Source organism: Erpetoichthys calabaricus, chromosome 11, assembly GCF_900747795.2.
Source record: "Erpetoichthys calabaricus chromosome 11, fErpCal1.3, whole genome shotgun sequence".
Lineage (NCBI taxonomy): Eukaryota > Metazoa > Chordata > Cladistia > Polypteriformes > Polypteridae > Erpetoichthys > Erpetoichthys calabaricus.
Genome location: NC_041404.2, coordinates 90,786,416 through 90,806,834, shown reverse-complemented (window position 1 = coordinate 90,806,834; position 20,419 = coordinate 90,786,416). Strand labels below are relative to the sequence as shown.

Here is a 20,419-nt window from a genome sequence, read left to right as displayed (position 1 = left end):
ACTATTGCCATTCCTGTATAAGGATTTATTAGGGGGTTAGACAGAGGTCTCCCTTGCCACTGAGCAAACGATTTGGCTGCGGAATCGGTGGCGTCAGTGCTTGCTCCAGTTGGAGATGACATGGCTCTGGGTTAGGGACGCACACTGGTTGGGTTTCATACTGAGACTGCTTGGTTCTCCCAGAGTGTGAAGCCACCTGATGGTTTCCATGAGGTTTCAATGGTTTCCATGAGGTCCATCATATTTTTAAATGATTGTCCCTAGGCCAGGTAGGTGAAATATTTAGGCAGGGCATTAAGAAAAAAGAAACAGGCAAGCTGTTCCACCACCTATTGGGCATTGTTTCTGTCTGGCCTTAGCCAGCACCCAACTTTGCACCATGGGCTAAGAGCCTGAGGACAGGTTGGCTGCTCTGGGTCAAACTCCTACCTCAATAATTTCCTAGCCTGCTGGCCTGGGGCCATCCCACCTATTGTAAAGGTCTCTGCCTTTGTGGAGTTCGAATGGGTAGTCTCTTCCACCGAGAGACCGTAACAAGCCTCATGTACTCCCCCCTTCCAGCATGGCTCTCTTCTGTTAGCCCCCTTCACAGTCTCCCTGTGGACTATATTACATATTGACCCCTGGGATGGAGCTTGTGCCTGGTCCTCCCAACCTGCAACCCACACCCCATACTCGGCCACTCGGGTATGGTACTGGACCCGGAAGGGCTGGAGTTCATTGTTTAGGTTCTGTTTCTTCCTGGAGGCAACTATCCTGCTGACTACGCTACTGTGAAATGATTGGACAGGCACCGGAAGAAGTTTGGGGGCAGCTACCTATATACTTCAAATAGGCTGCCAAAATTGAAAGGTTGGTTCCATAGAACAGGTCTCAAGTCCAGGCCAAATTTCCCGAGGTTGGTCTAATGATGAAAAAGAGGGAGGATTAGTGAACCCTGCCAACCCCTAGTCTGGCATAGAATTATCCCTTTGTGAGCCCTTCAGCTGCCTCCCATGCACACGTGTGTGATGCTTATTTCCACACTTGTATGCTAACAATGATATATTTTTAGGGCTGCTGATTAGGGAATCGGGCATCTCACATGTGAACAGTTTTAGAATGAGCGACACACACACCAATAAAAGACTAACCTTAACTACAAGCAGTTCATGTAAAATACATGTATCTAGTTAGTTGCGGTAATAAGAGCGTAGAAAGCACAACGTGTTGAGCGTGCGGTCTTCCAGGCAAGAGCGCACCTTCGTGCAGACTAGTACGCCAGCCGCTGAGAAAGCACGCTGTACCTCAACTGAAGTAGGCGGCACAGTCATCAGATACCGATACACTTGTTCTAAACAACGCCCGCGCTTGCCGTTGCTCTGAAACACCGCCGTTTCAGCTTTGACTGATGCATCCAGTTTCTTGTCATCATTCTGTGATGGCAAGTTTCTTAGCACAGATAATGCGGATGCAACAGACTGACACATTGCAATTTCACGTTGCTGTTCAAAGCTGTCAATAGCACAGACGTCAGTGAACTCTGCCCCGTCCCAGCATTCGTACGCTGCAGAGTGCAGACTCCTCCCAGTCCACTGTTCTCAGTCAGCCGGAAGATTGACTGCTGCTGGTCTATTGTTGACTGAATTAATCGGCAACACACTACACCGTGGGCCAAAAAACCGTGCCACTTAATTATTTTCAACTATAACTCTTGTTATTTCTTGATCGATTTTTACACTTTTACACGCTATATATGCTTGCTTGGCTGTTCCCATTTTCCTGGGAATTACAGAAGTTTCTTTCCCAGGAATGTGGGAATGAAAAATGTCCAGGAGCCTGGGAATGGATACTGCTGATTAATCGTCGTTAACATGTGTAAATAATACATTAAAAATTTCTGAGTTTGAGTTTTTTTTTAGTTTAACATCTAAATACAGTATATTAATGCCATCCAGTTAATTTGGTTGTGCTTCATGCTTTGTTAATGAAGCGACAGCAAATGAAACAAAGCCTATTAATAGTATTAGCAGGTCACGGGGTCAGCCTTGCTTGATTGTTTTCTCTGTTGCTTCTTGATAATCATCTTCATGATGATTACACACATCACACTTTCATGATGATCCACTGATGCTTCATTCCTCCTTCACAAAATCAGTTATTGAGGGATACAGAATTGAACAACAAATTGGCATTGACTTGGTCCATTACAGTGACTAAGTTAGGCATTCCCAACCGCTCCTGTCTTTTGCAGTGTTGGTGGTAACATGCTAAGTTACATGCATAATGTAGTCAGATCACTTTTTAAAGTAATGAGTAACTTAATACAATTCTGTTTTATTTGTTTTATTGAAGGAAGAATACTTAAAAAGAAAAGTTACTTAAAAAAGATACCCGTCACTTATAAAATGATTATCATTAGTATTATTACTGCATTATTTTCACAGAAATATTGCCTTCTTCCTCCAAAGACATTGTCTGCTGGGGCACTAACATCATGTACGCAGGTGCTGTGATGGTCAAGGTGGCAGCTAGTAAGGGATAGGTTAAGCACATTGCATAGTGTACTAATCAAGTGAAAATAAGTCAACAAAATTTATAGTTATGAATTTAATTTTGCATGTGCTGAGGGGTAAATTTAATCCGTTCAGTTTAAGTTCACTGGAAGGCAATGATCATCTCAGCAGCACTGAACGAAAGGCAAGAAGCAAATGTGTTTGACAATATACCACCCCTTTTTAGGGCTCAATTGCACAGCCAATCAGAAAAAAAGTGTGATGTGGGCAATCCAGTAACAGAAACTTGTTGATGGTGTCAGTTTAGTTTTAATCCAGTTATTTGCTATAGATAAGCTGACACATTGTGACTAGGTGATGCTGCGGTTAAACATGTTCATAAAGCAAATCTTTGGGGCTCAAGTTGAAGATGGAAAAAGTGGAAGGAGTTATTTGCTTCACAGCACGAGTTATTTTCTTAAATGACAAGTAGTTGACTACTACGGTACATTTAAATTTAAAATCAGCTTTATTATAGTTTATGTTCTACTGTAACCAGTGCTAGAAATGTCATCCTAAGAAATAACAGAGGCTTAAAATAAGGAACACTAAAAGCTGCACAATAAAATGAATAGCAGTGAATCCGGCTTTATGTTAGCATCCTGATTTGGAATGGAACAATAATGAATCTGGAATGGAGCAGTAATGAATGCTGCGATATTCTTTTTTTCTTTGTTCAAGGAAATGAATTTACTTTAATTACAAAATGGATTTTACCATAAATAACTATATAACATATTTAGTTGTTGTTTTTATTAGTAATGTGTAATCTAACTAAATTCATTTTAAAGTTTGTTTATCAAGACTGGTCCCTTGTGCACATTTTTCTGTACCTGGATATGTTGTTAGTTAAAAAAAGTATATTGCTTGAACGTCCAGGGTAAATAAACTGGTTCAGCCAATTTAAGCACTGGCTGAATAAATAGGAAATCAATAATGTCTTATTTTTCATCTTTATAACATTTTAAAAACGGAATTATCAACAGAACCAATCAAAGTGCTAGACTAATTTGCTCAAAATAAAAAAAAAAAACTTGCTTTGAGCTTTTGACTGTTTAGTGTTTCACTGTTTAATCAATTGTTCTGTTACACCAAACCTTTCAGTAGACTAACTGGAATAATTTATTATGCATATGCAAGTGACTATTACGTCTGTTTTGTATTAGAAATTAATCACTGAGGTATTTCTGTCCTGTACTAAAATATTAATATGCTTGAAAGAAGTATTATTTTGATTAATATACATTTAATTTTCATTCTAAAATGTAACTGTGCAATTACATTTTTTAGTCGAACACCAGCCCTAATTTTTTTTTACTGCCAGTTTGACAGTTTAGGCTGTTATTACTGCTTTGCATGTCTTTTTGAAGTTTGTTTGCTGTATTTATCTGACACTGTTTAACCATATTCTGCTTTTGTGTGCAGAATCCCCTGGGCTAAAGCACGCAAGGCTTATTTCGGAAATGGAAAGAATCGTCAGTCATTGGACATTATTGAGAAGGCTGCTTTTTTTGTTTGTCTGGATGATAGTGAGCAAGGGATGATGGGTGAGGACCCTGGAAAAAGTTTGGATGCATATGCCAAATCATTGCTGCATGGAAAGACCTATGATAGGTTAGCATTTTGAATTATTTATATTCTTTACAGATGTGGCCTTATAACTTGGGAAAGATACTAAGGGAGCTCTCAATGTTAGCAGCATTGCTGTGAAAACGAGAACTTACAAAATAAAGAAAAGACAGAACAAGTAAATTTAAATTTTTAGCACTTTTCTAATAGGAAAATTATGTTTCTTGACATTGCATGTAGTGAATTTCCTATGACCTGATGATTGATCTCTTGGCTATTTGGCTTCTGATTTTAGCTATAGTTGTCTTCCTGTTTGCAACTGCTTTTTAATCTCTGCCACTTGATTCAATAAAACTGGTCTGTTGATACCTTAATGAAAAAAAACCTGATTGGCATGAGAGTATGATGCATTGGGAATCACTTTTTATGTTCCAGCTGCCAATCCTCATTACGCATACCTATTATAGCTAAGCTCTCCCAATCTAATCTTAGGACAGTTGGCAAATAGTAGTTTTGACATAAAGCTGGTTACAGGGCTGCCACTGTATATTGTTGCATTTTTTTAGTTTGAGGCTCAACTGTTCAGGTTAATGTTTGTCTTTTTGTTTTTTCCAGATGGTTTGACAAATCTTTCACATTCATTGTTTATAAGAATGGCAAAACTGGAGTGAATGCTGAGCATTCCTGGGCTGATGCCCCCATTGTTTCACACCTTTGGGAAGTAAGTTAAACAGGAAAACCTGGAACAAAAAAGATTGTGTTAGTAGTTAACTCTTTACCAAACCAGACTGTGATAGGACAAAAAAAGTAATGAAATGGAGCAGAAGTGGTTTTCTAATATATACTGTATTTCTGAGCTCGGTAAGAAGCCAATGTTGCATCTCCAAGACAGAGGAGTCGAATCCTACTTCTAACTCACTGTGTAACCATTAGGAACTGGATTAATTTGCTTGTGTTTAACACTAGAATTACCAAAATCTATGAAAAAACTTGTAAACCTGGCCCACCATAAATCCCTTTGCACCTCACCGTCATCATCTTTTGTCTTGTAAATGTGTCGATAAGCACAAGAAGCAAACAGCCTGCTATACCATCCGCCGCAGAAAGGGCAAGAAGTTCTCCCAGTTCAAGCCTTGATTATTCTGGGAGTGAGCTACCTAGAATTGTATAGGGTAAATAATTTCGTATGTGTTCAGTGTCTACAACAATCTATGTAAACACATCATTAAAACAGAAACGTTTTTCATGTTTTAGTAATAAATGACAAAATGTAGACATGAACTGTATAATTTGTGAAGGCTGAAGTCCAAATATCAAATAAACACTTTCACAAAAGGTGCAAAGAAACTACGACAGCTTCTGTGGTGCAGCAGTAAGAACTGCTGACTTATAATCCAGAGGTCGCGAGTTCGAAACCAGCTCCCCCGCAAATTTATCGTTTTGAGTAGTGAGCTGCTCTTATTGTTAATATTATACAATAAAAACATATATTTGATTTGTGTCTGTAACAGCTGGTGTAAATTTATAGTACTTGTAAAAGTTAGCGTTTTTTTTTTTTTTTTTTACTTGTTCTCTCAGTCACGATCACGATACAGCAATGATCTGACACTGTTAGTTTTTATCTGAAACTGGGAATAACTGTAGATGTGAATGGTGTTTTGAGACAATGGAACTGGAAATTCTCTGATCTGGAGGGATAAAAGCTGACACACAAACACTGGTGTATCATGCCTTTCTGGTATGTCATTGTCACTTGAATTTTTTCTTTTCAGTTTTATTGAGTATTCCTGCTCATGCTGAATTAGTATGCACCGTATGGTCCGTGATGTAAACGCCACACTGACAAAAAAAAGAGACATAGGTATATATGATATTTGGAATAATTCATTTTATGACCTGTATAGTACATTTCGGAAAACATTGTGGCACTGATGCAACATTATTCATATTATTCACATACATTTATATGCCTTCTTGCGGTAATCAGTGAGTGCGTTTTTTTTTTTTTTCCGATCTTGCCCAGTCTCCACATTTTGGTGCATGGTGGTGTTTCTTTTGTATTCCAGGACATGCAGAGGAAAGAATAGTACAGAGAGGTCAGTTCTGCGCTATATACAATCATCAAATTCAAATATTAACAGTTCCCACACACAAGGACCATCCTTCCAACATTTACGACATGTGTACCTGTTGCAATGTACACACTTCTCTCTATGCTGTGGTTCCTATTACATTGAAGGGGCGCCCAACATTGACTTCGTTTTCCCAGGGGAAGCGGTGGTCTTGGAACAGGTTTGTCGATGTTGCGTGCTCTTTTTCTTTTTCCATCACCTTTTCTTGTACGAAGTGACGACGAAGTTCCTCTGCAAGGTGGCACATTCACATGAAGACGATTGCCTAATGTGACATACTTAACGACTGAGACTAGCTAGTCTGCAGCTAGCCATGATAAATTCAAACATGTTTGATTTTCTTGTTAGTTGAATAAAGAGCTTCTATATGTAACAATATGCTGACAACCAAAGAATGCTCATCCAAAAGTACAATGCATAGAATGTAGTGATGAGGAATAAGGAATACATGTGTTTTGAACCTCACAAATAGAAGAGATGCTTTTCTGTCTGATGTCTCGTGTTTATGTAAAATGCAAGAAAGGGTAAGACTGCGGCTAAACAAACTCTAGCTATTAACACTTCTCACAGCACCAACTCCATCAGGCAGTGATCCTCACAAACAGAAGAGAAGCTCATCTGTCTGATGTCTCATATTCTACATACCATAATAAAATGGAAAAAAGAAATAAAGGGTAGAGATTGCTGCTGAACTTGCTGTAGCTGCCAGCTGTCCAATTCAGTCCCTTTTTGCAGAGGTTTTGATACATAAACATCATATTTAATTGCTGCCACTGACTTACTGTATGTAACTCTTTCAGAGTCAAAATTAATCTTGAGGTACTTTTCTTGTGACTTCTTGTTCATCAGCATGTCATATTGCCTAAGTAAGTAACATATTGTACGGTATACTTTAAACTTTCAGTTACAAAAGAGATGTGAAGTTTTATTTCCATCCATCCATCCATTTTCCAACCCACTGAATCCGAACACAGGGTCACGGGGGTCTGCTGGAGCCAATCCCAGCCAACACAAGGCACAAGGCAGGAACCAATCCTGGGCAGGGTGCCAACCCACCGCAGAAGTTTTATTTTAATCTTAGAATTTCTATTATACACTTGTTGTATATTGTTCAAGATTTGGGAATTTTCTATTTGATTTGACTTTGTGTAAAAATGCATACAGTAGATCACTGTTGATGCATCCATCCATCTATTTTCCAACCCGCTGAATCCGAACACAGGGTCACGGGGGTCTGCTGGAGCCAATCCCAGCCAACACAGGGCACAGGGCAGGAACCAATCCCGGGCAGGGTGCCAACCCACCACAGACTGTTGATACATCCTAAATTAAACTGTTTCAAATTCAGAATCTAAAAAACAAAATAGCAGTAGCTGACTTTGGCATCTCTGTAAGTATATAACTAGAGTCATAGCAATGAATAGTTATAAGTAACAGAAACAGTGATTCTTTAGTGATAAAAAAGGCAGTGGCTGGCTTCAAAGTTGTAAACAAAAAGGCTTTGTGGCACATAGGCAGGCGTTAAGATCAATTAGCAGGGAGACAGCGTAAGGGTTCATTATTACAAAGGAATATGAACTGGTGTGAATCAAGAGCTTTTAAGTAAAGAATAAGAGGAGCACATAGTTAGGAGAGTAGACAAAGAAAAGTAAAGTTAATATAATAGAAGAACAAACAACAGGCATTTGAGGTGGAGAAAATGATAGGAACTTGAGGGGTTAAAATGTATAAAATAATTGTAGAAGTTCTTTAATCATTTTTTTTCTTAATTTTTGCCATTTAAGTTAAATACAGTGGAACCTCGGGTCAGAAACGTCTCGGAACACGTACAAATCAGGTTACGACCAAAGAGTTCGCCAAACTTTTGCATCTGTTCATGACCACACACTCGGGTGATGAACAAGCCAGTTTCCCTTTCCTTCCAGCTCGTATACGCCGATGATTTCCGCACATGTTCAGTCTCTCCCTGTGCATTCGCTGTGAACTCTTTGTGCTCTATTTCGTTTCCCTTCCGGTTCGTACGCGCTGGTAATTTACGCACGTGTTCAGTCTCTCCCTGTACATTGTTCTCGGTCAGACGTGCATTGCGCAGAGGGTCTTTGTGGTATAGCGGGTCCACAGCTCACGCCAAGAGGCCAGTTTTAAATAAATAATCACTGCGCTTGCAGCTTAGTGAGGGGGCGTGGTGGTTGAGTGGCTGAAGCAGTTCCAGGGGAATTCGTGGTGTGGGCGTTTCTCACCTAAGTGCACAGGTGGGAAACCGTCCACATCCGTAATTGGTCCCAGGGCTGCTGATTGCTACAGCTGCCACGTCATTTTCATAAATAGAAGCGCGAGGTGCCTAAAGGGAGGAAAAAGAAAAGAAAGACGGAGGTTGTGGAGTGAGGAAGTAAGCAGGAAGCAGTGCGAAAAGATCCATTGCGAGTGAGCAAGCAAGTGTGTGCTCGCAGGCAGGCAGCTGGACAGTGAGCCCAAGCAGGGGTGTTTGGCCGACACTCGGTGGGGCAGAAGGAAGTGGTCGCTCCAGCTGAGCGATCAAGTAGCTGGAGTGACCAGAAGAAGGACGGCTGGCCGCGTAAGGCTGAGAAGGCAGCAGGAATCGTGAGGCTTGGGCAGTAAATTCCCTGACGTGGGCGTCCTGGTCGCCATGGAAGCCAAGTCTCGGTCTGGAGAGTGCGCAACCGAAGCCAGGGATCGGGAGGCCTCCAGACCAGAAGGAAGAAGGAAGGACAGCTGCAGGTAGAGTGGCTCCCCTGTTGCGAAGCCTGGATAGGGAGAAGCAGTGGGGTTAAAGAATGCACCGGTCTTGTTTTTAAAGAGACTGCTTCCAGCATTGTTTTAACCTCGTATTTAATGAAGACTTTTTTCTATTGGATTTTAACCTCCACTTCACTTCTGTTTTTATGGGATTTATTTATTGAAGGATTCTGAAAGCACTGCACTTTATTTAATTTGGACTTTGTTTTGTTGGTTTTCATAAAAGCACTTGGCACTTTTTGCACCATCCCCTTGCTCCATTGTAGTGCCTCACTGTCGGGCTCATCGGTAACATTACTGACGGTGACAGGGTTAAGGGCTCCGGGAAGTGAGATGGGAGCATGCAGCGAACCCGCATCGTCATAGACTGTACCTCAAAACTGTAATCTCCTCGCCACCCAGTTCCTCCTCACTTCCTTCATGCCAGAACTCGACTCATGCAAGGTTAGTTTTCTTGGTTGTTTATGGTTAGTTTTTGTATAAATTAAGGATTTTTCAAATGTTCATTTTTTTCCCTGTGCTTAAAACTCATTAAAAAAAAGTGTTTACAGTGAGCAGTTTGTAAAGCTATAGCGTGAACTCTTGCAATGTTAGTTTTCTCTGTTCAAGGTTTTCTCAGTGTTTATTCAATGTTTTTACATTTAGTTTACTATTACACAGTGCATTCTATGGTATAATTAACTATTTTTGTGCTTAAGAATCTTTAAAAAAATATATTTACATTCAGTTCTTACGGTCCGGAACGGATTAATTGTATTTACATACAATCCTATGGGGGAAATTACTTCTGGTCATGACCAAATCGGGTTGCAACCAGAGTTTTGGAACGAATTATGGTCGTGACCCGAGGTTCCACTGTACTGTAATTAAAATTTAATACAAAAAGCGTTGAGCAGTTTTAGTAACCCAAAGTTACATTTTAATAATGAGGCCAGTGCAATGCAAGTCTTGTTGGATGTTGGACTTGTTAGAGAACAGCTTGAAGGAGGCAGACTTCTATGAGGGTTACATCTTTAGGAGATGAGCAGCAGCTTGAGCCCAGGGTTGCTGAAGAGGAGGAGGAGTTTAATGGCATGCATTGTAGTAGAGAATTGACGGACCTAGCCCAGGTGTCCTTTAGAGAGATAGTGTGCACCCCTAAAGTGGCGCAGGAGGAGATTCCAGACCAGACAGGTAGAGATAGGTGGGTCACGGTCATAAGGCTCAAAGGATGTATACTGTCTAGGGGCATCACTACCAGAATTAGAAGTATCAAACAGTTTTCAGGTTCTTGCTGAGCTGGATGGTGTCTCTGAAGATTCTGAGGTGGTAGGCAGGCATAAGGAGCCCCAACAGACCACCTTAGAAATAGTTCCCAGAAAATGAGAGGTAGTGATAGTTGGGTACTCAATCATTTGGGGGATTGAAATGCTTAGGTTTGTTGCAGATGCAGAGATTCTCACACAGTGTGTTGCCTTCTGGATGCACAGGTGGGAGACCTCCTTGGAAGGGTGGATAGGCTCTTGGCCAGAGATGGGGGATTGGATCCAGTTGTTGTTGTCTAGGTTGGAACAAATTTCATACATAAGGGTAGTCTGTCAGTTCTATGAACCAAATTTAGGTTCCAGGCTGAGGAGCAGAACTGACAAGGTAGTCTTCTCTGAAGTTCTGCTTGTGCCATGCGCCAGTCCAGGAAAGACTGAGGAGATTAGAAGGCTTAACACGTGGCTCAAATCTTGGTGTAGGGTAAAAGGGTATAGGTTTATGAGGCACTGAGACTACGTTTAGAACAAATAGGACCTTTTCTGCCACAATGGGTTATATCTGAAGTGGAGGGGTACTAGTGTGTTGGGGAGGCATATGAGTAGGTTAGTCAAGGATTGTTTAAACTAGGGTATGGTGAACAGGGAGTTTAGGACAGGCCAGGTTTAGAACTGTACATGGAGGAATAAACCATAGTGTTGAAAATAAAAATGCATAGTAATGTAAATTTTTACCCAACATTTAAATGCAAAAGTAAAATGAGTAATACATTAAAAACAGGTTGCCTTAATGCTAGAAGTTTCAAAAGTAAAACAAGTGAGTTGGAGTTGTATGTAACGGTGCATAATTCTGATTTTATCGCAATAACGGAAACCTGGCTAAATAACAAAGATGGGGATGAGTATAACATAGAGCGGTACACGTTTTAGGAAGGATAGAACAGAAAAGGAGGTGGGCTTGCTGTTTATGTCAAACAGAATTAAAGGCAAGTCCTATTCAGTTGGACAATGAGCCCCATCTTAGTGAAGACATGTGGCTTCACCTGGAAAGCATTAAGGAAAGAGGTCTTATTTTAGGAGGGTGATTGATATAGACCACCCCATGCTGACAATAATTTCAGTGCACATGTTTTTAATAATAGTAAAAAGGGAAGTGTAGCTACCCAAATATTAACTGCAATCAACTTGCAAATAGTGGAGTACAAGAGCAGGTCAGGTCATGTTGGGGAGCATGCACTGGTACAGTGTGTTGCCGTACTCACCACATGACGGAACAGCTCAAGATCCTGGTTGTAAACCCCCCACCCACAAGCCAAACATGCAGTCCAGTCCCACCCTCCGGAAATGACCTTCTATCTGCCACAGCCAGATGTTATGTGGGCATCCCCTTGGCTTGGTCCAGCCACTCAGGTCCTTAACAATGAGGATCCTGCGAGCCGGATCACCCTTCGGGGAATCGCAGCATATGTAACTGATGTTCCCTCACAATACAGGTAATGTGCCTCATTCTGGACTCCATGAGCAACCACTCATTCGACACAAAGTCGAACCAGCGGTACCCAAGGATTTTCCGGAGAGACACGGTACCAAAGGAGTCCAGTCTTCGTCTCAGGTCACTGGATAGCGTCCATGTCTCGCAACCATATAGCAAGACAGGAAGCACCAGGATTCTAAAGACTTGGACCTTCGTCCTTTTGCATAGACATTAGGAGTGCTTCACACCCCTTTCCACTGACCTCATGACCCCCCATGCTCTCCCAATCCATCTACTGACTTCATAGGAAGAGTCACCAGAGATATGAATGTCACTGCCGAGGTAATTAAGCTTCTCAACAAGGTCGACACTCTGTCCACAGACAGATACACTGCTGATGGCTGTGCCTAAGATGTCATTAAAGGCATGGATCTAGGTTTTTATCCAAGACACTCACAAGTCCAGACACTCAGACTCTCGAGTGCCACAATCAGAGCCTCCATTGACACCGCAAGAGTACAAGAGCAGGAGTTTTTAGAAGTAATCAGTGACTGTTTTTTAATACAATATGTTAAAGCAGCAACATGAGGGTAAGCCTGTCTGGATTTTTTATTTTGTAATAATCACGATAGAAATGAGGTTGTTCGGGTGATAGCACCCCTAGGGTTAAGTGACCATAATTTAGTAAGTTCTCAGTGTTTTGTAAGAGTGCGGATGCAAAGACTGAAACTGTTAAGTTTAACTTTGGTAGGGCAAATTTTGAGCAGATGCAGCAAAATCTAAGGAGGATAGATAAGCTTTTAAATGTGGAGATGGTCGAGGAGCAGTGGAACAGGTTTTAAAACGTTTTACATGTAATGCAGGATAGATGCATACCTACATTTGGAATTAGTAGGAAATTTTAATAAACTTTGCAGTGGATTAATAGAGTTAAAAAAGAAACTGCAAAGGAATAAGCAAGCTGTATAAGGAGTATAAGACTAATAACTCCAATGTGAATCATAGGACACATGAGAACATGGGGGCAACCATCAAGAAGGATATTAGGGAGGCTAGAAGACATTTAGAGAGGACTATAGCAGATAAGGTGAAAGATGGCCCAAAGAGATTCTTTCAGTTTTTTAGTAGTAAAAGAACAGACAATGATGAGGTGAAGTGCATCAGGAATAGTAAAAGAGAATTAAAATATACGGACGGTAAAATAGCGGATGCTCTAAACTGGTATTTTTCTGTGGTCTTCACATGTGAGGATGTAGATAACCTTCTAGTGGTAAAAAAGGGCTACTAAGGAGGTACTGAGCTATTTGTAAACTGTAGAGGGAGAAGTACTGGTTAGATTAAATAGGCTGAAATCAAACAAATCACCAGGACCAGATAATATTTACCCTTGAGTTCTTACGGAGTTTAGTGCGTACATATATAACCCCTTGACACATTTTTTTTGGAAGTCACTGCACATTATAGAAATTCTGAAGGACTGAAAACTGGCAAATTTTATCCCATTACATGAAAAGGGTTATCGGGCAAATCCAAGTAGCTACAGGCCAGTAAGCCTAACATGCATGACAGGTAAATTAATGGAAGGAACTATTAAGGATTGAGCAACACATGGCAAAAGCAAGAGTTTTACTGAACAGTCAGCAAGGCTTCAGAAAAGGGAAGTCAATTCTATGAGAGAGCAGCAAAAGAGTATGATCAGATTAGAGCATATGATATTTATTTTGCCGTTCAGAACGCATTTGATAAGGTGCCATATAAGAGGTTGGGCATCAAACTAAAAGAAGAGGGATTTAGTGTGATGTTTGTAAATGGTTGCAAAATTAGCTCAGACATAGGTAGCATAAGGTTATGGTGCAAGATACCTTATCAGAATTGGTTGTTGTTATGAGTGGTGTTCCACCAGGGTCAGTGCTAGGGCTGCTCCTATTTTTAATATATATAAATGATTTGGATAGGAATATAAGTGGAATCTGTTTAATCATTACAGAGTGACTTGGACAGCATATAGGCTTGGGTAGATTTGTGGCAGATGAAATTTAATGCTAGTAAACGTAAAGCATTACATATAGGAAGTAAAAATGTTAGGTTTCAATACATGGTGGGAAGGAGAAGGATTGAGGAGTCTTAGTGGACTCTACACTATCAACTTCCAGACAGTGTTCAGAAGGCATTAAGAAGACTAACAGAATGTTGGGTTATATAGCATGATATATAGTGTACAAGTCCAGGGAGGTTATGCTGAAGTTTTATAGTGCACTGGTGAGGCCTCATCTGAAGTATTATGTTCAGTTTTGATCTCCAGACTGCAAAAATACATAGCAGTGCTAGAAAAAGTCCAGAGAAGACCAACTAGGCTGATTTTGGGACTACTGGGGATGAATTATGAAGAAAGATTAAAAGAGCTGAGCCTTTTCAGTTTAAGAAGATTAACAGGAGACAAGATTCAAGTGTTTAAAATTAAGAAGGGAATTAGTACAGTGGATCAAGTCTGCTATTTTTAAATGAGTTCATCAAGAACACAGTTGGAAACTTCCTAAGGGTAAACTTCTCACAAACCTTAGAAAGTTTTTTTTTTTTTTTTACACAGAGAACCATAGACACTTGAAATAAGCTATCAAGTAGTGTGATAGACAGACAATAGGGTTTAGGGACTTTTAAAATTTGAAATGAAGTTTTTTTTTAAATAAATAATTGGATAGGACTGGTGAGCTTTGTTGGGCCAAATGGTATGTTTTTATCTAGATTGTTCTAATGTTCTAATAAACTCAACCATGTCATCTGATAGCTGTGATAGTTGTCCTGAAGTGTTAGGAACACTTTCAACCTCTTACAAATTAGTTAGAATTGGTATTTTTCAGCACATAGATCTCTTAGTATTTCCAGTATGCATGTTGTGAGCATCTTTACATAAAAATACATAAAATACAATGATACATTTATCTGAGATGACTATTATCAGGTTAATTAATAGTATAATATACTAGGCTTCTTCATTTTATCAGTTATGAATTAGTCAAAATTGATCTTAAAGGAAAAACTAACATATTCTTCAAGAATGTGTTGCCATAATAAAGTAAGGGACGATTTGAATGTGCCCGTTGTTAAAGATTATACATTGGTTTACCTAGAAAATGATAATCGTAAGTCAAATATAGTTTTTACCCCATCGGTTTGCTTATGAAATATATCGGATCTGTTAAAAGAAATTTATCCATCCATCCATTATCCAACCTGCTATATCCTATCTACAGGGTCACGGGGGTCTGCTGGAGCCAATCCCAGCCAACACAGGGCACAAGGCAGGGAACAAACCACGAGCAGGGCGCCAGCCCACCGCAGGGTACACACACACCCACTAGGGACAATTTTAGAATCGCCAGTGCACCTAACCTGCATGTCTTTGGACTGTGGGAGGAAACTGGAGTACCTGGAGGAAACCCACGCAGACATGGGGAGAACATGCAAACCCCACGCAGGGAGGACCCGGGAAGCGAACCCGGGTGTCCTAACTGCGAGGCAGCAGCGCTACCCACTGCGCCGCCCCATTAAAAGAAATTGCGGAAATAAATTGCCTAATGCCTTTTTTTAATAGTAGGAATAGTACACAGTACACTGCACAGAGTATAGTGAAATTCTTACTTTCATTGCTTCTCTCCTGCACCATTATTGTTAACACATTTTGACACATGCAGCTGTCAGTAGTATAGCATTTTAATTTTAAAGACTTAATGTAACTCAAGTTTTGCACATTGCTGTTTAGTCCTGGAGCCTTCACTGAGCTAATTCAAAGTGTCTTTGAATGTGGCTAGCTCATACATTGCAATATTTGTCAATTCAAACTTTAATTAAAAACTTTCATTACATGTTATGCTTCTAATATGGGCTTACAGTAAAACTTGCTATTTTATTTAATTTTCTCCATGTTTCACAAATGAAGTACAGTGGAACCTTGGTTCACGAACGTCTCGGTACATGTAGAAATTGGTTTACGACCAAAAAGTTCGCCAAACTTTTGCCTCGGTTCACGACCACACACTCGGTATACGAACAAGCCAGGTTCCCTTTCGGTTTGTACATGTTCAGTCTCTCCCTGTGCATTTCCTGTGCAGCGAGCAAGAGAGAGCGAGAGCGCGCGACACACACGCACACACACACAGGCAGCGAGAGAGAGAGCCACTCACACACACACAGGCAGCGCCAGAGAGAGACAGACGCGCACACACACAGGAGTTAGAGAGAGGCGCGCACACACACAGGAGCGCTAGAGAGACACACACACAGGCGCTCCAGGCTAGCAAAAGAGAGGGAGGGACGCATAAGGTAGAGAAGGCTTGTTTTTGTTTTCAGTTCTGTTTACAGTGATCGGTTCATAGCCTGCATTGTTGCAATGTTACATTTTTTGGTGGTTTATTAAATTGCGGATTTTTCAAATGTTCATTTTTTCCCCTGTGCTTAAAACTCATTAAAAAAAAGTGTTTTTAGCGAGTGGTTCCTAGCACTATAGCATGAACTATTGCAGTGTTAGTTTTCTCTGTTGTTCAAGGTTTTCTCAGTGTTATTCAATGTTTTTATATTTAGTTTACTATTACGCTGTGCATTCTATGGTATAATTAACTTTATTTGTGCTTAAAAATTTAAAAAAATATATATATTTACATACAGTTCGTACGGTCTGGAACGGATTAATTGTATTTACATATAATCCTATGGAGGAAATTGCTTCGGTTCACGACCAAATTGGTTTACGACCAGAATTTTGGAACGAATTATGGTCGTGAACCGAGGTTCCACTGTATCATTTTCATGGAAAAGATCGACTTTGGGTTTTGTGTTTTGAGCATTTTTAAAAGGATGTTTTTCTGTGGTAAATATTTTGTGGACACTGTAATCTTAGAATGAATGATCTGATTTTTACAAAATTTTGGTGAACAACTTTCACTTATGAGCCAACTGGTTTTGGCTGAATTCAACTACTCACCATCAAGGTTTTAAAATTCATAGTTATTAAAGCCAATACCTACAACAGTCGAATCACTGTCCTGAAATTTACAAAATTTACTGAACACGTTTAGGATTTTAAAAATAAATGTTTTTGTAAATTTAACTTCAGTCTAAAGTTTGAGCTTTTAGCTTTTAAACTTCAGGGTTTTTTTAAAGATGGTAGTCACAGTAGCTAGTGCAAAGAAACATTGAGAACATGTTACGCCTTTATTAAATTACCAGGATGTCTGTTTGCGACAGAAACTTCCTTTTTTTATTTAAAAAAAGTGTTTCCACTTTGAGTTTTGAATCTTCTGTTTGTCACCTAAAAGGATGCTAGCCTAAAGACCATTATGGCTGTATGCAGATTTCCACAAAATTCACCAAGTTACAGATAAATTGATTCAGAGCAGTTGTTCAAGTTTAAGTTAAAATATTTAATATGTTTAGTTACATGAAAAATCTGAATTTGTTTTATTTGCCTTTGAAGTGGATAAAATGGAAAATTCACACCACACACTCTACTCAAATTATAAATATGATGAAGGTCTGACCACTTAAAATCTTCTTTGACCTGTTTCTTGAACATGAAACTTTAGCCTACTTGTTAAAAACGTGGTCCAAAACTCATGGACTGGATTAGTTGTTATTTTGTGTTTTACAGTCAAAGACAAAGTAGAGTAGTATTTCTAGTATATAAGGAGTATTCATCCTTAATTTATATATACAGTGCTTTCATAGTACTAGGTTTTAAATTTAGGTTATTTTACATAAGATGACAAGTTGTACAAATAGCCAAAAGCTGGTGCAAATTGGCACAGGTCAGGAGTTAATATACCCGGTACTCTGGGTTTTAGCATTTAAACAAATAGCTATGGGCATTGCATGGTCAGACACTGAAACATTTTTCCATTTACTTAGTATGTTTTAGCAACAGACTGTTTCCAGTTGGGTTATAATGAAGATGGCCACTGTAAAGGAGATGTGGATTTCACTATTCCTCCACCACATCGTTTGACTTGGGATATACCAAAAGAGGTAAACTGACTCGATATTTACTGAGTATCCTTTTTGTAGAATGAAACTTAGGTAGTCCCCTCTCAATAATTGTTTAGGTATTTGTTGAAATAAAGCTTTTTTGTTACCACCACTTTAGTCGCACATCAGTCTAGAAGCCAAAACAGTTAAAGACAAGCCTTTGCAAATGATTAGGGTAGAGATAAGTTAAACTTTAACATAATGTAGCATAGTGAATTCCATGTTCTTTACTCACGTTCTTCACCATCCTCAGTGTCAAGATGTGATTACCAGCTCCCACGCAGTTGCTCAGGCTCTTGCTGAAGATGTAGATTTTCATGTCCTCCCCTTCCGAGAATTTGGAAAAGGCTGCATAAAAAAGTGCAAGATCAGTCCTGATGCTTTTATACAAATTGCACTGCAGCTGGCACATTACAGGGTAAGTGTCTTTTTTTTTTTCTCGACATTGTCATTGACTCTTATAATGTATATTCTTAAATAGTTCTTTATGGAACTAAAAATCTAATTGGTCATTAGTTTTAGAAAGTAACTTAAGCTATAATGAGGGGAAAATCATTCTGAAACTTTCTTTAGATTAAACTCACAAGATTCAGCTTAAGCATTTTTGTCTTGTGTATGGAGTCATTTGTTTGCTTTATGTGAGTAAAACAGAAGATAAAGTTTACAGTGTAAGGCTTTCCATTGCTATATTTACTTATCTATTTTTATTTTCTGTTTTAACATTTTGTTTGGAATTTGGTACAGTGATTCAATTGTTAATTGCCTCAGCTCAAGGAATCAGAAAAATCTCAGTCTGCTCTCTCTTTGAATATAGATTGCAGTTTGTTCTAATTTCTTTCCACATTGAAAAATAAATATGGTTTGATTGGAGACTTTAAATTGTTCCAGTATGTTTATCAATGGACTGGTGTGTTGTCAAGGTTTATAAAACTCATCAACATTATGATTTTTAATTGCAAGTTTTCTCTATTTTATAATTTACTATACTTTTGACATTGACATATGATCCATCTTCCTCAAAAAGTATTTTCAGGACAGCTCAGTACTGCTCTTCTTGACATGTTTAATTTTATCAACTTTATCAAGCTCTAATTTGTGAATTTTCAAATCCTTTCTAGAATGCATTATTCCATGAACAGTTAAGGTTAAAAATAAACTCTGTGGAATTAAAATTTACATTCTTACAACAGCGTTCACTAAAATATTGAGCTGTCCCACATTCTTGTGTTTCAAATCTGTCATTTCATTTATTCTGCTTGCCTTCTGAGTTAGAATAAATGAAAGATTTTTCCAAAAGGAGCACATTAGGATTCATGGTTACATTTATTTTACCTTTAACACAATGTATGTATGTCATTGACATTTTGGAACAGAAATGCCTTTATTAACTTAATTTTTCCCTTTAAGATAACCTAATCCCTATTGCTATAGAGCACCACGCTTCATACTTCCATACCATCTACAATCATTCATCCACTCCGAGATAATGCTCACTTAATTGCTCCAATCAGGCGCGGGTGTACGTGAGTGTGTTAGGGGAGTATGAGGCCAATGCTCAGGGGCTGAAGGAGGCCACTCCAGCTGAGTAGGTCAGGGAGCTGGAGTGACCTGGTGCTTGTTCACATGTAAATCCAGGGAAGGCAACAGGAGCTAGATGGAGCGAGATGAGGCTGGGATGGGGAGCCCTGCTGATGAGCCATAGGTAGTGGGGACCCAAGCCTAGGAGCGATTGGGTTTGGAGCGTCACCCTACTGAGTGCCATGGATAGCAGGAACCGAGACAAAGGATAGAATGTTGGCCTTACCTGGCGGTAGGGCGTCTCTTCTGCTGCCAAAATCCTGTCGATTTGAAAAGAAAGCACCAAGGCTTGTGTTTTTGAAGTGAGTCCGGCCTAGTTATTTTAACCTTGTTTTTATTAACTATTTACTGACTTGTTCTTGACCTCCACTAGCAAAAGGATTGTTTTTATTGGATTATTTATCTTTTTGAATCACTGCACTATTTATTTGAACACTGCTTTTGAGTTTTGGAGGAATTATAATAAAAGTGCTATTCACTTTATCACCTTTGTCTGGAATATATGTGTCCTCATCTGCCAGGCTCATCACAGTTAAGGTATCGATGATCCAGGAGCAATAGGCTTCCCAAAGGCCAATGGGAGCATGGAGCTAACCTGGACCTTCACAAGCATCCATTGGGGTGATACACATTTTTTCATATTATCAGACACCAGCTCTAAGTATAGTGCCTTTTTCTTCTGCCTGTGTCTGGGCTATATCCCTTCTACTTTCATCTTGGTATACTTCCTCACCAAATTAGCCATTCTCACAAAATTTGCAACTGACACATTGACAGGAAAACCTACATTCTATTAGTTAGTTAGAAATGGGTCACATTTATTCCACCTCTTTTCTTTCACTTAAAAAAAAAAGATTTTTTGGAAAAAATTCTGTTCTAAAGCACTACAAAACAAAAGCATAAAGAGGGTAAAGATGATACATATTTTTGTGGAAGTATTCCTTTATAATTGTCAGTGTAGGTTTGTTTATCAGTTGGAAAGCTGTGAAAATCAGGTAAGGTGGTTTTTATTTTGAATTGGAACACAGTGGGACACTACAAAGGTCTTGTTTCACGATACTGCCATTGTTTGGGTATCTGAAAGAGAGTTTACCCATTCACAGCTCATCCTGGAAA

General features: G+C 39.4%; 1 protein-coding gene across 12 annotated transcripts in view; it reads left to right on the top strand.

The window, feature by feature from the left end:
• Positions 1-20,419, top strand: part of cpt1a2b (carnitine palmitoyltransferase 1A2b) — a 165,227-nt gene that overhangs the window by 118,500 nt on the left and 26,308 nt on the right. For all 12 annotated transcript variants that reach the window (XM_051933696.1, XM_051933695.1, XM_051933691.1 and 9 more), the window contains 4 exons: positions 3,960-4,148; positions 4,719-4,824; positions 17,609-17,725; positions 17,979-18,143. In XM_051933696.1, coding sequence (XP_051789656.1) covers positions 3,960-4,148; positions 4,719-4,824; positions 17,609-17,725; positions 17,979-18,143 — 577 coding nt within the window. The remainder of the gene's footprint in view (positions 1-3,959; positions 4,149-4,718; positions 4,825-17,608; positions 17,726-17,978; positions 18,144-20,419) is intronic.